Source organism: Melanostigma gelatinosum, assembly GCF_949748355.1.
Source record: "Melanostigma gelatinosum genome assembly, chromosome: 5".
Lineage (NCBI taxonomy): Eukaryota > Metazoa > Chordata > Actinopteri > Perciformes > Zoarcidae > Melanostigma > Melanostigma gelatinosum.
The window spans coordinates 29,443,659-29,461,825 of NC_136638.1; the positions used below are offsets into that span (position 1 = coordinate 29,443,659).

Sequence of the window (18,167 nt, forward strand, 5' to 3'; positions counted from 1 at the left end):
GAGGGGGAGGCGGTGTGAGCGAGGGAGCCAGAGTGGGGAGAAAAGTATAAAAGTGGAGGAGGAGAAGGAAGAAGAACAACTGTGAGTCACAATCAAAGAAGAAAAAGACTTTAAAGAAACAGTGAGCTGATGTTTGGCTCTTAGAAGAGCCCGAGTCCTCACTAAGACCAGGAGGGTGGATCACATCACTCCAGTTCTGAGGTCTTTGCACTGGCTTCCTGTCCAACAAAGAATTGACTTTAAAATCCTGCTGTTGGTTTACAAAGCACTGAATGGTTTAGGGCCAAAATACATCTCTGATCTGCTGCTACCTTATGAACCATCCCGACCCCTCAGGTCGTCTGGGACCGGTCTACTTTCTGTTCCCAGAGTCAGAACTAAACATGGAGAAGCAGCGTTCAGTTTTTCTGCTCCACATATCTGGAACAAAGTCCAGAAAGCTGCAGGTCTGCGGAGACCCTCAGCTCATTTAGATCAGGACTGAAGACCTTTCTGTTTGCTGCCTTTAATTCAACCGGGTTCAAGGATATTAATACATTTCTGCATTTAACGACTATTTTATTTCTTACACTGTTTTTTTAGTGTTTTAATGAATGTTTTTAATGTTTCAATGAATGTTCTTATTTGTTTTGAAATCTCCTTTTCTTTTGCCTTGTGTTTTGATGTTTTTACTGGTTTTATGTGAAGCACTTTGAATTACCTTGTTGTTGAAATGTGCTGTACAAATAAACTGCCTTGCTAGAACAAACAGTGTTTCATCATCTGTTAGAAATCACAGCGCTCCATGCAGTCAAACTAAGTCCACATTCAACAGAGTAATGGTACAGGGGTTCTCGGTACGGGGAGGTCTCGGTACGAGGGGTACGGGGGTCTCTGTATGAGGGGTACGGGGGTTCTCGGTACGGGGGTCTCGCTATGGGGGGGGGGGTCTCTGTACGAGGGGTACGGGGGTTGTCGGTACAGGGGTCTTTGGTACGAGGGTTCTCGGTACGGGGGTCTTGGTTCGAGGGGTACGGGGGTCTCGGTACGGGGGGGGGTTCTCGGTACGGGGGGGGTTCTCGGTACGGGGGGGGGTTCTCGGTACGGGGTTCTCTGTACAAGCGGTACGGGGGTTCTCGGTACTGGGGTCTCGCTATGGGGGTTCTCGTACGAGCGGTACGGGGATAGAATATGACTTAAGTATGAATTAATAAATGTTTGAATACAGAAATAAATAAATAAAATAATAAATAAATACTGACTAGATTAATGTACAGATGAATAAATAAGTTGATAATCAAACAGGACATAAAGAAATGCATTTATATTTATTTCTACATTTCTGTTCACCTACATTTATTTACGTGTCTGTATGCTAATGAGGTGGGAGGTCCTAACCTCTGTCTAAAGCAGGATTGGTCACAGGAGTGACCAATTTCTGGCGTCATTGGAGACTTTTCTGGTGTCATTGGAGACTTTTCTGGTGTCATTGGAGACTTTTCTGGTGTCATTGGAGACTTTTATTGACTTTTCCGGTGTATTAGAGACTTTTCTGGTGTTATTGGAGACTTTTCTGGTGTCATTGGAGACTTTTATTGACTTTTCTGGTGCATTAGAGACTTTTCTGGTGTCATTGGAGACTTTTCTGGTGTCATTGGAGACTTTTCTGGTGTTTTGGAGACTTTTCTGGTGTTTTGGAGACTTTTCTGGTGTCATTGGAGACTTTTCTGGTGTTATTGGAGACTTTTCTGGTGTTTGAGACTTTTCTGGTGTTTTGGAGACTTTTCTGTATCATTGGAGACTTTTCTGTATCATTGGAGACTTTTCTGTATCATTGGAGACTTCTGGTGTTTTGGAGACTTTTCTGGTGTCATTGGAGACTTTTCTGGTGTTATTGGAGACTTTTCTGGTGTTTTGGAGACTTTTCTGGTGTCATTGGAGACTTTTCTGGTGTCATTGGAGACTTTTCTGGTGTTATTGGAGACTTTTCTGGTGTTTGAGACTTTTCTGGTGTCATTGGAGACTTCTGTATCATTGGAGACTTCTGGTGTTTTGGAGACTTTTCTGGTGTATTGAGACTTTTCTGGTGTTATTGGAGACTTTTCTGGTGTATTGGATACTTTTCTGGTGTCATTGGAGACTTTTCTGGTGTCATTGGAGACTTTTCTGGTGTCATTGGAGACTTTTCTTGTGATTTTTCTGGTGTATTGGAGACTTTTCTGGTGTTATTAGAGACTTTTCTGGTGTTTTGGAGACTTTTCTGGTGTTATTGGAGACTTTTCTCGTGACTTTTCTGGTGTATTGGAGACTTTTCTGGTGTCATTGGAGACTTTTCTGGTGACTTTTCTGGTGTTTTGGAGACTTTTCTGGTGACTTTTCTGGTGTATTGGAGACTTTTCTGGTGTCATTGGAGACTTTTCTCGTGACTTTTCTGGTGTCATTGGAGACTTTTCTGGTGTCATTGGAGACTTTTCTGGTGTCATTGGAGACTTTTCTGGTGTCATTGGAGACTTTTCTGGTGACTTTTCTGGTGTTATTGGAGACTTTTCTGGTGTTATTGGAGACTTTTCTGGTGACTTTTCTGGTGTCATTGGAGACTTTTCTGGTGTCATTGGAGACTTTTCTGGTGTCATTGGAGACTCTTCTGGTGTATTGAGACTTTTCTGGTGTTATTGGAGACTTTTCTGGTGTATTGGAGACTTTTCTGGTGTATTGGAGACTTTTCTGGTGTATTGGAGACTTTTCTGGTGTCATTGGAGACTTTTCTGGTGTCATTGGAGACTTTTCTGGTGTCATTGGAGACTTCTGGTGTTTTGGAGACTTTTCTGGTGTCATTGGAGAATTTTCTTGTGATTTTTCTGGTGTATTGGAGACTTTTCTGGTGTTATTAGAGACTTTTCTGGTGTTTTGGAGACTTTTCTGGTGTTATTGGAGACTTTTCTCGTGACTTTTCTGGTGTATTGGAGACTTTTCTGGTGTCATTGGAGACTTTTCTGGTGACTTTTCTGGTGTTTTGGAGACTTTTCTGGTGACTTTTCTGGTGTATTGGAGACTTTTCTGGTGTCATTGGAGACTTTTCTCGTGACTTTTCTGGTGTCATTGGAGACTTTTCTGGTGTCATTGGAGACTTTTCTGGTGTCATTGGAGACTTTTCTGGTGACTTTTCTGGTGTTATTGGAGACTTTTCTGGTGTATTGGAGACTTTTCTGGTGTATTGGAGACTTTTCTGGTGTCATTGGAGACTTTTCTGGTGACTTTTCTGGTGTTATTGGAGACTTTTCTGGTGTTATTGGAGACTTTTCTGGTGACTTTTCTGGGTGTTATTGGAGACTTTTCTGGTGTCATTGGAGACTTTTCTGGTGTCATTGGAGACTTTTCTGGTGTTTTGGAGACTTTTCTGGTGTCATTGGAGACTTTTCTGGTGTTATTGGAGACTTTTCTGGTGTTATTGGAGACTTTTCTGGTGACTTTTCTGGTGTTATTGGAGACTTTTCTGGTGTTATTGGAGACTTTTCTGGTGACTTTTCTGGGTGTTATTGGAGACTTTTCTGGTGTCATTGGAGACTTTTCTGGTGTCATTGGAGACTTTTCTGGTGTTTTGGAGACTTTTCTGGTGTCATTGGAGACTTTTCTGGTGTTATTGGAGACTTTTCTGGTGTTATTGGAGACTTTTCTGGTGTTATTGGAGACTTTTCTGGTGTTATTGGAGACTTTTCTGGTGTTTTGGAGACTTTTCTGGTGTCATTGGAGACTTTTCTGGTGACTTTTCTGGTGTTTTGGTGACTTTTCTGGTGTTTTGGAGACTTTTCTGGTGTTATTGGAGACTTTTCTTGTGTCATTGGAGACTTTTCTGGTGTCATTGGAGACTTTTCTGGTGTCATTGGAGACTTTTCTGGTGTCATTGGAGACTTTTCTGGTGTTTTGGAGACTTTTCTGGTGTTATTGGAGACTTTTCTGGTGTTATTGGAGACTTTTCTGGTGTTTTGGAGACTTTTCTGGTGTTTTGGAGACTGACGTGAAAGCACATATCATTCTACAGTTATTGTCCTCAACGAGCAGCGGGTGCTGCCGTGAGCCCCTCTGCCGTCCCAAAGCACTCACAGGCAGTCAGTCTCACAGCAGCCTCACGCAGCAGTCCCAGCTGCAGACTGAGGAAGCAGTTAGTGCTGCTAGATAGTTTTCTGACATCGTCTACAGGGATGATTTGCTAGGAATCTATTGCTTCCGTCTTGCTCCCCTACTTGACCAATCCTGTTTAAGAATGAGGTTCAGACCACCTACCTCATTAACATACGGACACAGAAATACAGAAATAAATAAATGAAGGTGAACAGAAATGTAGAAAAATGTATTTATTTATGTCCTGTTTAGGTATCAACTTTTATTTATTAATTTCTGTATTTATACATTTATTTATTCCTGAATTAATTCATACATTTATTAATGCATTTATTTAGTTATACTTAAGACATTTTTCGTCCTCCATAGGGTTCGGGGGTCTCGATGCGAGGGGTTCGGGGGTCTCGGTGCGAGGGGTACGGGGGTCGCGGTGCGAGGGGTCTCGGTGCGAGGGGTCTCGGTGCGAGGGGTTCGGGGGTCTCGGTGCGAGGGGTTCGGGGGTCTCGGTGCGAGGGGTTCGGGGGTCTCGGTGCGAGGGGTACGGGGGGCTCGGTGCGAGGGGTACGGGGGGCTCGGTGCGAGGGGTATGGGGGGCTCGGTGCGAGGGGGTCTCGGTGCGAGGGGTTCGGGGGTCTCGGTGCGAGGGGTTCGGGGGTCTCGTGCGAGGGGTTCGGGGGGCTCGTGCGAGGGGTACGGGGGGCTCGGTGCGAGGGGTCTCGGTGCGAGGGTTCACGGTGCGAGGGTTCTCGGTGCGAGGGGTACGGGGGGCTCGGTGCGAGGGGTCTCGGTGCGAGGGGTCTCGGTGCGAGGGGTACGGGAGGCTCGGTGCGAGGGGTCTCGGTGCGAGGGGTACGGGGGGCTCGGTGTGAGTTTGATAAGAGATGCTGTTCAGTTCTACAGTCTGGTGACTAAATGTTCATCATGTGTACATTCACACATATATATAAAGAGATGAGTCTGTTTAGAGAGCACAACCTCGTTAGTCTCTCTGGTTCTAACGTCTTCAGGGACTTCAGGTGACTTCCTGTCCAGCTTCTTTACATTCAGTCTGTTTGTTTTAGAACTCGGTTCATATTCAAATCTGCTCTTCACACCGACCTCAGCTGATCTGTGACACTCTGAAGCGCTTAGTAAAAACTAACTGCTTTCATGATGCTGGAGGAGCTAACGGCTAACAACCTACTTTAGGAACTGATTTACAGGAAGAAAAGTTGAGATTATTGTGTCATAAAGTCTGTTCTTCTAAAGAAACATAAACTGATGTTCTTTTATCAACAGAAATAACTGCGTTTAACGCCGTCTGTTTAGATTAAGTATAATATTGTGTGTATATAAAGTACAATATTGTGTGTATATAAAGATAATATTGTGTATATAAAGTACAATATAGTGCGTACATACAGTACAATATTGTGCATACATAAAGTACAATATTGTGTGTATATAAAGATAATATTGTGTATATAAAGTACAATATAGTGCATACATAAAGTACAATATTGTGTGTATATATCGTACAATATTGTGTGTCTATAAAGTACAATATTGTGTGTACATAAAGTACAATATTGTGCATATATAAAGTACAATATTGTGTGTATATATAGTACAATATTGTGCATACATAAAGTACAATATTGTGTGTATATAAAGATAATATTGTGTATATAAAGTACAATATAGTGCATACATAAAGTACAATATTGTGTGTATATATCGTACAATATTGTGTCTATAAAGTACAATATTGTGTGTACATAAAGTACAATATTGTGCATATATAAAGTACAATATTGTGTGTATATATAGTACAATATTGTGCGTACATAAAGTACAATATTGTGTATATATATCGTACAATATTGTGTGTCTATAAAGTACAATATTGTGTGTACATAAAGTACAATATTGTGTGTATATTATGATAAAGATGATGAGGCTATGTTTACTGAATGTTTCTCTCCTACAAACTGAATAATTATCTTAAAAATTATTTAAATTAATATTTTTTCGTATATTTTTCTCTCTTCTAGAATAGCCGTATTACACCATCATAGTTTTGACCTTAAAATACTAAAACTAGATTATAATCGGGTGCCACAATGTATAGAGCAGTACTACTACTGCTACTAGTAGTATTACTCTACTCTGACATCAATCTGACTACTAGTATTACTAGTACTACTACTACTACTACTAGTAGTAGTACTATACACTCTGACGTCACTGACTCCAGACAGGTGAGCACACCTCCAGTGACAGACCCGGGTGTGAACTGGTTCTCATGTATACTGAACCTGTACCTGGTTGATGACGTAGACTCCGTAGTCCAGCTGCTGTCTCTGGAGGATCGGGTGCAGGTAGAAGAGCCAGAACTTCAGGTGCTCCTCTCGTTTCCTGAAGGGGATGATGATGGCCACCTTCATCACAGCCTCACAGTCTCTGGGTCTGAAGCGCCCCCCCGGTTGCAGGTTGGGGTTCTGGTCCTTGATCTGATCCAGATTCACCAGACTGGTGAACTCCACCCGCAGAGGACCCACTGAGGACAGAGACATGTTCAGACTGAGGACAGACAGGATTTGCATGTTTCTCAAAGACTTTAAACCTCTGGATTCAAACTCAAACAGCTGTTTTCTCGATAGATTTCTGAACAGAGCGTCAGACGAGGAAGTCCAGCTGTGGGACTGAAAGCTGGACTCATGTCAAGGTTTAAACCATAATGATGAATATCACATTATGGAGACATATACTGAGTTAATGTCAGAGGACCTGATGGGTCCTGGTGGGACCTGGTTCTACGAGCAGAGCTGTGTGACATCAGATGGGGTCCCAGCTGAGGAAACATGAACCAACAGACTGATAATAAACATCAAAAGATCCTGTTCATGCGAGATCAGTTCACTGAACTCCAGAGACCACAAGGGACCACATCCAACCTGTTAGGGTCTTACTCTTCTTATATACAGTCTATATACAGGTCTTACCTTCTTATAGTCTACATACAGGTCTTACCTTCTTATAGTCTACATACAGGTCTTACCTTCTTATAGTCTACATACAGGTCTTACCTTCTTATAGTCTACATACAGGTCTTACCTTCGTATAGTCTACATACAGGTCTTACCTTCTTATAGTCTACATACAGGTCTTACCTTCGTATAGTCTACATACAGGTCTTACTCTTCTTATAGTCTACATACAGGTCTTACCTTCTTATAGTCTACATACAGGTCTTACTCTTCTTATAGTCTACATACAGGTCTTACCTTCTTATAGTCTACATACAGGTCTTACCTTCTTATAGTCTACATACAGGTCTTACTCTTCTTATAGTCTACATACAGGTTTTACCTTCTTATAGTCTACATACAGATCTTACCTTCTTATAGTCTACATACAGGTCTTACCTTCTTATAGTCTACATTCAGGTCTTACCTTCTTATGGTCTACATACAGGTCTTACCTTCTTATAGTCTACATACAGGTCTTACTCGTCTTACAGTCTACATACAGGTCTTACTCTTCTTATAGTCTACATACAGGTCTTACTCGTCTTATAGTCTACATACAGGTCTTACTCTTCTTATAGTCTACATACAGGTCTTACTCTTCTTATAGTCTACATACAGGTCTTACTCTTCTTATAGTCTACATACAGGTCTTACCTTCTTATAGTCTACATACAGGTCTTACCTTCTTATAGTCTACATACAGGTCTTACTCTTCTTATAGTCTACATACAGGTTTTACCTTATTATAGTCTACATACAGGTCTTACCTTCTTATAGTCTACATACAGGTCTTACCTTCTTATAGTCTACATACAGGTCTTACCTTCGTATAGTCTACATACAGGTCTTACCTTCTTATAGTCTACATACAGGTCTTACCTTCGTATAGTCTACATACAGGTCTTACTCTTCTTATAGTCTACATACAGGTCTTACCTTCTTATAGTCTACATACAGGTCTTACTCTTCTTATAGTCTACATACAGGTCTTACCTTCTTATAGTCTACATACAGGTCTTACTCGTCTTACAGTCTACATACAGGTCTTACTCTTCTTATAGTCTACATACAGGTCTTACTCGTCTTATAGTCTACATACAGGTCTTACTCTTCTTATAGTCTACATACAGGTCTTACTCTTCTTATAGTCTACATACAGGTCTTACCTTCTTATAGTCTACATACAGGTCTTACCTTCTTATAGTCTACATACAGGTCTTACTCTTCTTATAGTCTACATACAGGTTTTACCTTCTTATAGTCTACATACAGGTCTTACTCTTCTTATAGTCTACATACAGGTTTTACCTTCTTATAGTCTACATACAGGTCTTACTCTTCTTATAGTCTACATACAGGTCTTACTCTTCTTATAGTCTACATACAGGTCTTACTCTTCTTATAGTCTACATACAGGTTTTACCTTCTTATAGTCTACATACAGGTCTTACCTTCTTATAGTCTACATACAGGTCTTACCTTCTTATAGTATACATACAGGTCTTACTCTTCTTATAGTCTACATACAGGTCTTACTCTTCTTATAGTCTACATACAGGTCTTACCTTCTTATAGTCTACATACAGGTCTTACCTTCTTATAGTCTACATACAGGTCTTACTCGTCTTATAGTCTACATACAGGTCTTACCTTCTTATAGTCTACATACAGGTCTTACCTTCTTATAGTCTACATACAGGTCTTACCTTCTTATAGTATACATACAGGTCTTACCTTCTTATAGTCTACATACAGGTCTTACTCTTCTTATAGTCTACATACAGGTCTTACTCGTCTTATAGTCTACATACAGGTCTTACTCGTCTTATAGTCTACATACAGGTCTTACCTTCTTATAGTCTACATACAGGTCTTACCTTCTTATAGTCTACATACAGGTCTTACTCTTCTTATAGTCTACATACAGGTCTTACTCTTCTTATAGTCTAAATACAGGTCTTACTCGTCTTATAGTCTACATACAGGTCTTACCTTCTTATAGTCTACATACAGGTCTTACTCTTCTTATAGTCTACATACAGGTCTTACTCTTCTTATAGTCTACATACAGGTCTTACTCTTCTTATAGTCTACATACAGGTCTTACTCTTCTTATAGTCTACATACAGGTCTTACCTTCTTATAGTCTTCATACAGGTCTTACTCGTCTTATAGTCTACATACAGGTCTTACCTTCTTATAGTCTACATACAGGTCTTACTCATCTTATAGTCTACATACAGGTCTTACCTTCTTATAGTCTACATACAGGTCTTACTCGTCTTATAGTCTACATACAGGTCTTACTCTTCTTATAGTCTACATACAGGTCTTACTCGTCTTATATTCTACATACAGGTCTTACTCTTCTTATAGTCTACATACAGGTCTTACTCGTCTTATATTCTACATACAGGTCTTACTCTTCTTATAGTCTACATACAGGTCTTACCTTCTTATAGTCTACATACAGGTCTTACTCGTCTTATAGTCTACATACAGGTCTTACCTTCTTATAGTCTACATACAGGTCTTACCTTCTTATAGTCTACATACAGGTCTTACTCGTCTTGTAGTCTACATACAGGTCTTACTCGTCTTATAGTCTACATACAGGTCTTACCTTCTTATAGTCTACATACAGGTCTTACTCTTCTTATAGTCTACATACAGGTCTTGCCTTCTTATAGTCTACATACAGGTCTTACCTTCTTATAGTCTACATACAGGTCTTACCTTCTTATAGTCTACATACAGGTCTTACCTTCTTATAGTCTACATACAGGTCTTACCTTCTTATAGTCTACATACAGGTCTTACCTTCTTATAGTCTACATACAGGTCTTACTCTTCTTATAGTCTACATACAGGTCTTACAGTCTACATACAGGTCTTACCTTCTTATAGTCTACATACAGGTCTTACCTTCTTATAGTCTACATACAGGTCTTACTCTTCTTATAGTCTACATAAAGGTTTTACCTTCTTATAGTCTACATACAGGTCTTACCTTCTTATAGTCTACATACAGGTCTTACTCTTCTTATAGTCTACATACAGGTCTTACAGTCTACATACAGGTCTTACCTTCTTATAGTCTACATACAGGTCTTACCTTCTTATAGTCTACATACAGGTCTTACTCTTCTTATAGTCGACATACAGGTTTTACCTTCTTATAGTCTACATACAGGTCTTACCTTCTTATAGTCTACATACAGGTCTTACTCTTCTTATAGTCTACATACAGGTCTTACTCTTCTTATAGTCTACATACAGGTCTTACTCTTCTTATAGTCTACATACAGGTCTTACCTTCTTATAGTCTACATACAGGTCTTACTCTTCTTATAGTCTACATACAGGTCTTACCTTCTTATAGTCTACATACAGGTCTTACTCTTCTTATAGTCTACATACAGGTCTTACCTTCTTATAGTCTACATACAGGTCTTACCTTCTTATAGTCTACATACAGGTCTTACTCTTCTTATAGTCTACATACAGGTCTTACCTTCTTATAGTCTACATACAGGTCTTACTCTTCTTATAGTCTACATACAGGTCTTACCTTCTTATAGTCTACATACAGGTCTTACTCTTCTTATAGTCTACATACAGGTCTTACCTTCTTATAGTCTACATACAGGTCTTACTCGTCTTATAGTCTACATACAGGTCTTACCTTCTCATAGTCTACATACAGGTCTTACTCTTCTTATAGTCTACATACAGGTCTTACCTTCTTATAGTCTACATACAGGTCTTACTCTTCTTATAGTCTACATACAGGTCTTACTCTTCTTATAGTCTACATACAGGTCTTACTCTTCTTATAGTCTACATACAGGTCTTACTCTTCTTATAGTCTACATACAGGTCTTACCTTCTTATAGTCTACATACAGGTCTTACCTTCTTATAGTCTACATACAGGTCTTACCTTCTTATAGTCTACATACAGGTCTTACCTTCTTATAGTCTACATACAGGTCTTACTCTTCTTATAGTCTACATACAGGTCTTACCTTCTTATAGTCTACATACAGGTCTTACTCTTCGTATAGTCTACATACAGGTCTTACCTTCTTATAGTCTACATACAGGTCTTACCTTCTTATAGTCTACATACAGGTCTTACCTTCTTATAGTCTACATACAGGTCTTACTCTTCTTATAGTCTACATACAGGTCTTACCTTCTTATAGTCTACATACAGGTCTTACTCGTCTTATAGTCTACATACAGGTCTTACCTTCTTATAGTCTACATACAGGTCTTACTCTTCTTATAGTCTACATACAGGTCTTACACTTCTTATAGTCTACATACAGGTCTTACTCTTCTTATAGTCTACATACAGGTCTTACTCTTCTTATAGTCTACATACAGGTCTTACCTTCTTATAGTCTACATACAGGTCTTACTCTTCTTATAGTCTACATACAGGTCTTACTCTTCTTATAGTCTACATACAGGTCTTACCTTCTTATAGTCTACATACAGGTCTTACTCTTCTTATAGTCTACATACAGGTCTTACTCTTCTTATAGTCTACATACATGTCTTACTCTTCTTATAGTCTACATACAGGTCTTACTCTTCTTATAGTCTACATACAGGTCTTAGTCTTCTTATAGTCTACATACAGGTCTTACTCTTCTTATAGTCTACATACAGGTCTTACGCTTCTTATAGTCTACATACAGGTCTTACTCTTCTTATAGTCTACATACAGGTCTTACTCTTCTTATAGTCTACATACAGGTCTTACTCTTCTTATAGTCTACATACAGGTCTTACTCTTCTTATAGTCTACATACAGGTCTTACTCTTCTTATAGTCTACATACAGGTCTTACTCTTCTTATAGTCTACATACAGGTCTTACTCTTCTTATAGTCTACATACAGGTCTTACTCTTCTTATAGTCTACATACAGGTCTTACTCTTCTTATAGTCTACATACAGGTCTTACTCTTCTTATAGTCTACATACAGGTCTTACCCAGCAGAGGTGATGTTTCAGGACATTTTTCCAGCTTCTTCTCTGGTTCTACTTCTTCTTTCTTCTTCTTCTCCTCCTTCGGTTGCTCCGAAGCTTTGGGCTCTTCTCGGTGCTCCTCCTTCATGGTCTGGACCTCCTTTGTGGTGAGGACCACCTTCGGTTCGGTTCCCGAAGTGAAGCCCGCGTGTCTGACCCGGTTAGTCTGCGTGGAGGAAACATTGCTGTGCTGCTGGTTCTGGACGAAGGAGAACCGTACGTCCAGAGATCGGACGTAGAAGAAGACGGTGACAGAGATGTGGAGGAAACACAGCAGCACCACCAGCTTACAGGTCCGGTGGAGGAGCAAGAACTTCACAGAGGAGTCTCCTCCAGCCATCATCACCTACTGGGAGAAGATCAGAAACTATGAGGAGGAAGAGAGAGGAGAGGGAGGAGAGAGGAGGAGTAGGAAGAGGAAAGGGGGAAGGAGGAGGAATAGAGAGGAGAGGAGGAGGAAGAGGAGAGATGAGGAGGTTACCTTTAAAAGAGAAGGCGGAACAGTAAACTGCGCCCGAGGGTTCTTGTTTACCGTTAGCTCTCGCGCTCCATTTCCCGTGAAGTTTGAAACTTCTGGACTAGATTAACACAGAAACATTATATTCTGTTCAACGTGAATCCGAAAAGTTCCCAAAAGAAGAAGAAGAAGTATAACGAGAGAAAATCCCGTGAACAGTCTGAGCTTCCGTCGTTAGCTTCAACTAGCTCGGTAACTTTTAGTGACGCTAACGAGCAGCGGGAGTGAGCAGAGGAACTATGTGATACATAACATAATAAGATGTACTATTAACTAACCCTAACCCGTAACACCTTTGAGTCCTAAAATACTTCAAGAAAAAAGTTTTAACACGTTTTAACAAATACTCTCCGCTGGTTCCTGTCAGAAGGGTTCAGGAACTCTACCGACTCGTCTCTGCTGAGAGGACACCGATCTGTCAAGGGGACGAAATGATCAGTCACACTTCCGCTCACCGATTACAAAAAATTTACCGGAAAAGGCACCTAATGATAGACTTTTATGATCTTTGATTACTATGATTAATTAATACATTGAAAGCTAAACTACATTTTAAACTTAAGATCAGAATCAGCTGAAACAAAGATAGCAAAGCTGGACAAACGTAAACATAAAGCCCTACTGTTACGCTCCTATTTCGAAAGCAAACCCACCACACTTCCGGTGAGTTTTTGAAGCGGCTGTCAAATGGCTCGCGGAAAGGGGCGTGTCTGCTTCGCGTGTCAGTCTGTGACGACACACAGCAGAAGTTCATGAATCATGTTTGAGAGTGAGTATTGATCGAAGGTTTAAACTGTGATTAGATCAGCTGGTACTCCAACATTATTATATCAGTACTCCTCTTTAGAAGAAGAACTAACTGTGAGTAGTGAGAGTACATATTATGATCAGTGGTAACTAAGTATATTTACTTATGTACAAATTCAAGGTACTTTACTGGTACTTTACTTTACATGTACTTTATACTGTACTCCATCTCAGAGGTACATGTTGTACTTTATACTGTACTATATCTCAGAGGTACATATAGTACTTTATACTGTACTACATCTCAGAGGTACATATAGTACTTTATACTGTACTACATCTCAGAGGCACATATTGTACTTTATACTGTACCACATCTCAGAGATACATGTACTTTATACTGTACTATATCTCAGAGGTACATGTACTTTATACTGCACTACATCTCAGAGATACATGTACTTTATACTGCACTACATCTCAGAGGTACATGTACTTTATACTGCACTATATCTCAGAGGTACATGTACTTTATGCCGTACTACATCTCAGAGGTACATGTTGTACTTTATACTGTACTATATCTCAGAGGTACATGTACTTTATACTGCACTATATCTCAGAGGTACATGTACTTTATGCCGTACTACATCTCAGAGGTACATGTTGTACTTTATACTGTACTATATCTCAGAGATACATGTTCTTTATGCCATACTACATCTCAGAGGTACATGTTGTACTTTATACTGCACTACATCTCAGAGATACATGTACTTTATACTGCACTACATCTCAGAGGTACATGTACTTTATACTGTACTACATCTCAGAGGTACATATAGTACTTTATACTGTACTACATCTCAGAGGTACGTATTGTACTTTATACTGTACTACATCTCAGAGGTACATGCTGTACTTTATACTGTACTACATCTGAGAGTAGTACGCACCCACACACACACATACACTAACACACACATAAACATCAGAATCAGAACCGTTTATTGTCGTGGAATCCCAAGATTCTGTTTGACACAATTAAGAGAATTGTTTCACCGTCTGTCTCCACTGTACCATGCTATTCTGTTGACGATTGCAACAAATTCCTGATCTATTTTAATGATAAGGTAACAGGTATTAGGTCTGGCATTCGGCCTGGGATCTGTTCATCTACTTGTAGCTTCTCACAATCTCCTGCTGTTCTGGACTCTTTCCAGCCTATCAGCCTTCAAGACCTGATGGACTTAATTACCAAAACAAAGCCATCATCTTGCCCTCTGGATATAATTCCATCCTCTCTATTTAAGAACGTTCTGTTAACTATTGGCCCTGCAGTAACATCTATTGTCAATTCCTCATTGTCTACAGGAATTGTCCCTTCCTATTTCAAACATGCCACTATCCAGCCCATATTAAAGAAACCTAACTTAGATCCAGCTTTGCCCATGAACTACAGGCCCATATCAAAACTGCCTTTCTTGTCCAAAGTTTTAGAGAAAGTGGTGGCCAAACAACTTACTGCTGCACTGGAGAGGCACAACATGTACGACAAGTTCCAGTCTGGGTTTCGTAAGCAACACTCTACTCAAACCGCTCTCCTGAGGGTCTCAAAGGACATTCTCATGTGTGCTGATGCAGGTGACTGCTCTGTGTTAGTTCTTCTGGACCTCAGTTCTGCATTTGACACTATAGACCATGACATCCTGATTAAGAGGCTACGTGATTGGGTGGGCATAACTGGCATAGCGTTAGACTGGTTTACATCTTACCTCAATGACAGAAGTTTCAATGTCTCTGTGGGTGATTTTGTGTCTGTTACCTCTCTACTGTCTTGTGGTGTACCGCAGGGCTCGGTTCTGGGGCCTTTGTTATTTTCCCTTTATCTGTTACCTTTGGGACCGATCATAAAAAGCTATAATGTGTCCTATCACTTATATGCAGATGATATCCAACTCCATCTTTCAAACCCAGCGAGGCATTCACATTAACTCGGCTCCTGGACTGTGTCAATGCCATCAGAGACTGGACGGCAGAAAACTGCTTGCAACTCAACGACTCTAAGACGGAGGTCCTAGTTATTGCTCCAGAGGAGTTTGTCCCCATGATCAGGCAGATTATTGGTCCTCTCTCCTCTGCTGCCCATTGCAACCTGCGCAATCTTGGGATTTTCTTTGATCCCTCCATGTCGTTTGACCCTCATGTTAAGCAGCTGTCCAGATCATGTTTCTTCCATCTAAGAAATATCAGTAAACTGAAATCTGTAGTATCAACACCTGAATTAGAGATGATCATACACACATTTATCTCTTCACGCATTGACTACTGCAACTCACTTTTCACATCACTCAGTGTATCTGCTCTTAACCGTCTGCAGATCATCCAAAACGCCGCCGCCAGATTACTCACCAGGACAAACCGACGGTCTCACATCACCCCGTACTCCGATCTCTCCACTGGCTCCCTGTAGCATCTAGGATACACTTTAAAATTCTCCCCATCACTTACAGAGCACTTCACGGTCAGGCTCCGGCTTATGTAGCTGATCTACTTCGTCCCTATTCACCCGCCCGCACTCTCAGGTCAAACGCTCTAGGTCTTCTGTCCCACGCACACGATGTAAGAGCCGTGGTGACCGAGCCTTTGAGGCAGTGGCCCCGTGGTGACCGAGCCTTTGAGGCAGTGGCCCCGTGGTGACCGAGCCTTTGAGGCAGTGGCCCCGAGGCTCTGGAATGCTCTGCCTGCAACGCTGCGCCTCGCAGATACTGTGAATACTTTTAAAAGCCAGCTCAAAACCCACCTGTTTAGGCTGGCGTTTGTGTAAAAGTAAACCCATGTCCTAGACCTGCTCTTAAAATATGTTTTACTTTTTTATTATATTTTTTATTTTTCTCTGTGTATATAATTTATTGACCCTTGGGTCACATTGTGTTTTTTATGCTTTAAATGTTCAAAGTTCAAAGTTCAAAGTTTGCTTTATTGTCAATTCCACAATGTACTGAACATACAGGGGAGTTGAAAAGACGTTTCCCTCTAGTCCAACATAAACATATAAAGTGAATACAGTGCAATAGGTTAAAAAACATTAAAAAACATTTTGACAATAAATATATATAATAAGAGCAAAAAAAAAAAAAAAAAAGCTATCAATCTGTGTTTAGCAGCAGTTGGACATGGGGAGTCTTAAAAGAGAGGAGGGAGAGATTCCAGAGAGTTCAGCTTCCTAACAGCCTGGTGGACGAAGCTGTTTGAGAGTCTGGTGGTGCGAGCACGGAGGCTCCGGTATCTTCTCCCAGAGGGCAGGAGGCTGAACAGACTGTGAGGGGTGGCTGGAGTCACACAATCATGGTCACTTTGCGGATGAGGCGAGTGTCATATATGTCCTGCAGGGAGGGGAGTGAGGCACCAATGATCCTTCCAGCTGTGTTCTGCTCTGTTAAGCTGTGTTCTGCTCTGTTAAGCACTTTGTGATACTATTGTCTGTGAAAAGCTCGATACAAATAAAATTCATTCATTCATTCATGTTGAACATACAAGGAATTTGACATGACCACTGTAGTGGCAGCTTATTTTACCGTCCTTCTTGGCCACTTCTTGCAGGATGTAAAGGGTTCTGACTCGCGTAGACTACCATGTCCAATTTACGTGCTCTTTACAGACTATACTTTTCTTGCTAGCTGTCCAAAGATGAGGCTTGTAGCTCGTAGTTAAAAGTAGCTTTATTCCATGTAAAAAGTAAACAAAACAATTTCCTTTGGTAATAACTGGAATACTAAAACACTGGCTATAACTAAAAAGTCTATAATCTGCGTTCTATAATCTGAAATCTAGAATCTGCGGTCAGAAAAATTGTTGCTCCACATCCTGCTCCATCAAAGCCTAACTTACACTGAACTCACTTAAAGGAGTCACCAATAAATATCCAATAGCAGGACAGAATAGAGGAGCCTTTTAACTTCAAAGGGCAAAACACACATTTGAAGCACATTTTACAACATGACCAATTATCTTAACTCTGTTATGTGGTAAACATCCTAAAGAGCATAACACACATACTTTTGCAAGAAACATAAAATACAAAAACTGTTAAGAATACAAAATGGCTCTTACAACCACCATGACCACCATGACAGCCGATCACCTCTCAGCAGAGCGGATGATGCGCTGCAGTCTGTCCTTGTCCTTGGCTGTGGCTGCAGCGTACCAGACGGTGATGGAGGAGCAGAGGATGGACTCAATGATGGCTGTGTAGAAATGCACCATCATTGTCTTTGGCAGGTTGAACTTCTTCAGCTGCCTCAGGAAGTACATCCTCTGCTGAGCCTTCTTGGTGATGGAGCTGATGTTCAGCTCCCACTTGAGGTCCTGAGATATGATGGAGCCCAGGAAGAGGAAGGACTCCACCACGTCGACGGGGGAGTCACACAGGGTGACAGGGGGAGTCACACAGGGAGATAGGGGGAGTCACACAGAGTGACAGGGGGAGTCACACAGGGAGATAGGGGGAGTCACACAGGGAGACAGGGGGAGTCAGACAGGGAGATAGAGGGAGTCACACAGAGTGACAGGGGGAGTCACACAGAGTGACAGGGGGAGTCACACAGGGAGATAGGGGGAGTCACACAGAGTGACAGGGGTGACAGGGGGAGATAGGGGGAGTCACACAGAGTGACAGGGGGAGTCAGACAGGGAGATAGAGGGAGTCTCACAGAGTGACAGGGGGAGTCACACAGAGTGACAGGGGGAGTCA

At 41.0% G+C, this 18,167-nt stretch overlaps 1 protein-coding gene across 5 annotated transcripts in view; it reads right to left on the minus strand.

Moving 5' to 3' along the window:
* b4galt1l (DP-Gal:betaGlcNAc beta 1,4- galactosyltransferase, polypeptide 1, like) overlaps positions 1-13,316 on the minus strand; it is a 24,483-nt gene extending 11,167 nt beyond the window's left edge. Inside the window, exons 1-3 of one of the 5 annotated variants that reach the window (XM_079268886.1) lie at positions 13,290-13,316; positions 12,115-12,499; positions 6,402-6,637 (exon numbers count right to left, since the gene is read on the minus strand). In XM_079268886.1, coding sequence (XP_079125012.1) covers positions 6,402-6,637; positions 12,115-12,493 — 615 coding nt within the window. In that variant the 5' untranslated portion in view covers positions 12,494-12,499; positions 13,290-13,316. Of the gene's footprint in view, positions 1-6,401; positions 6,638-12,114; positions 12,518-12,631; positions 13,237-13,289 lie in introns of those variants that run through there. The other 4 variants (XM_079268885.1, XM_079268882.1, XM_079268884.1 and 1 more) reach the window with 4 other exon arrangements.
* Positions 13,317-18,167: the final 4,851 nt, after the last annotated feature.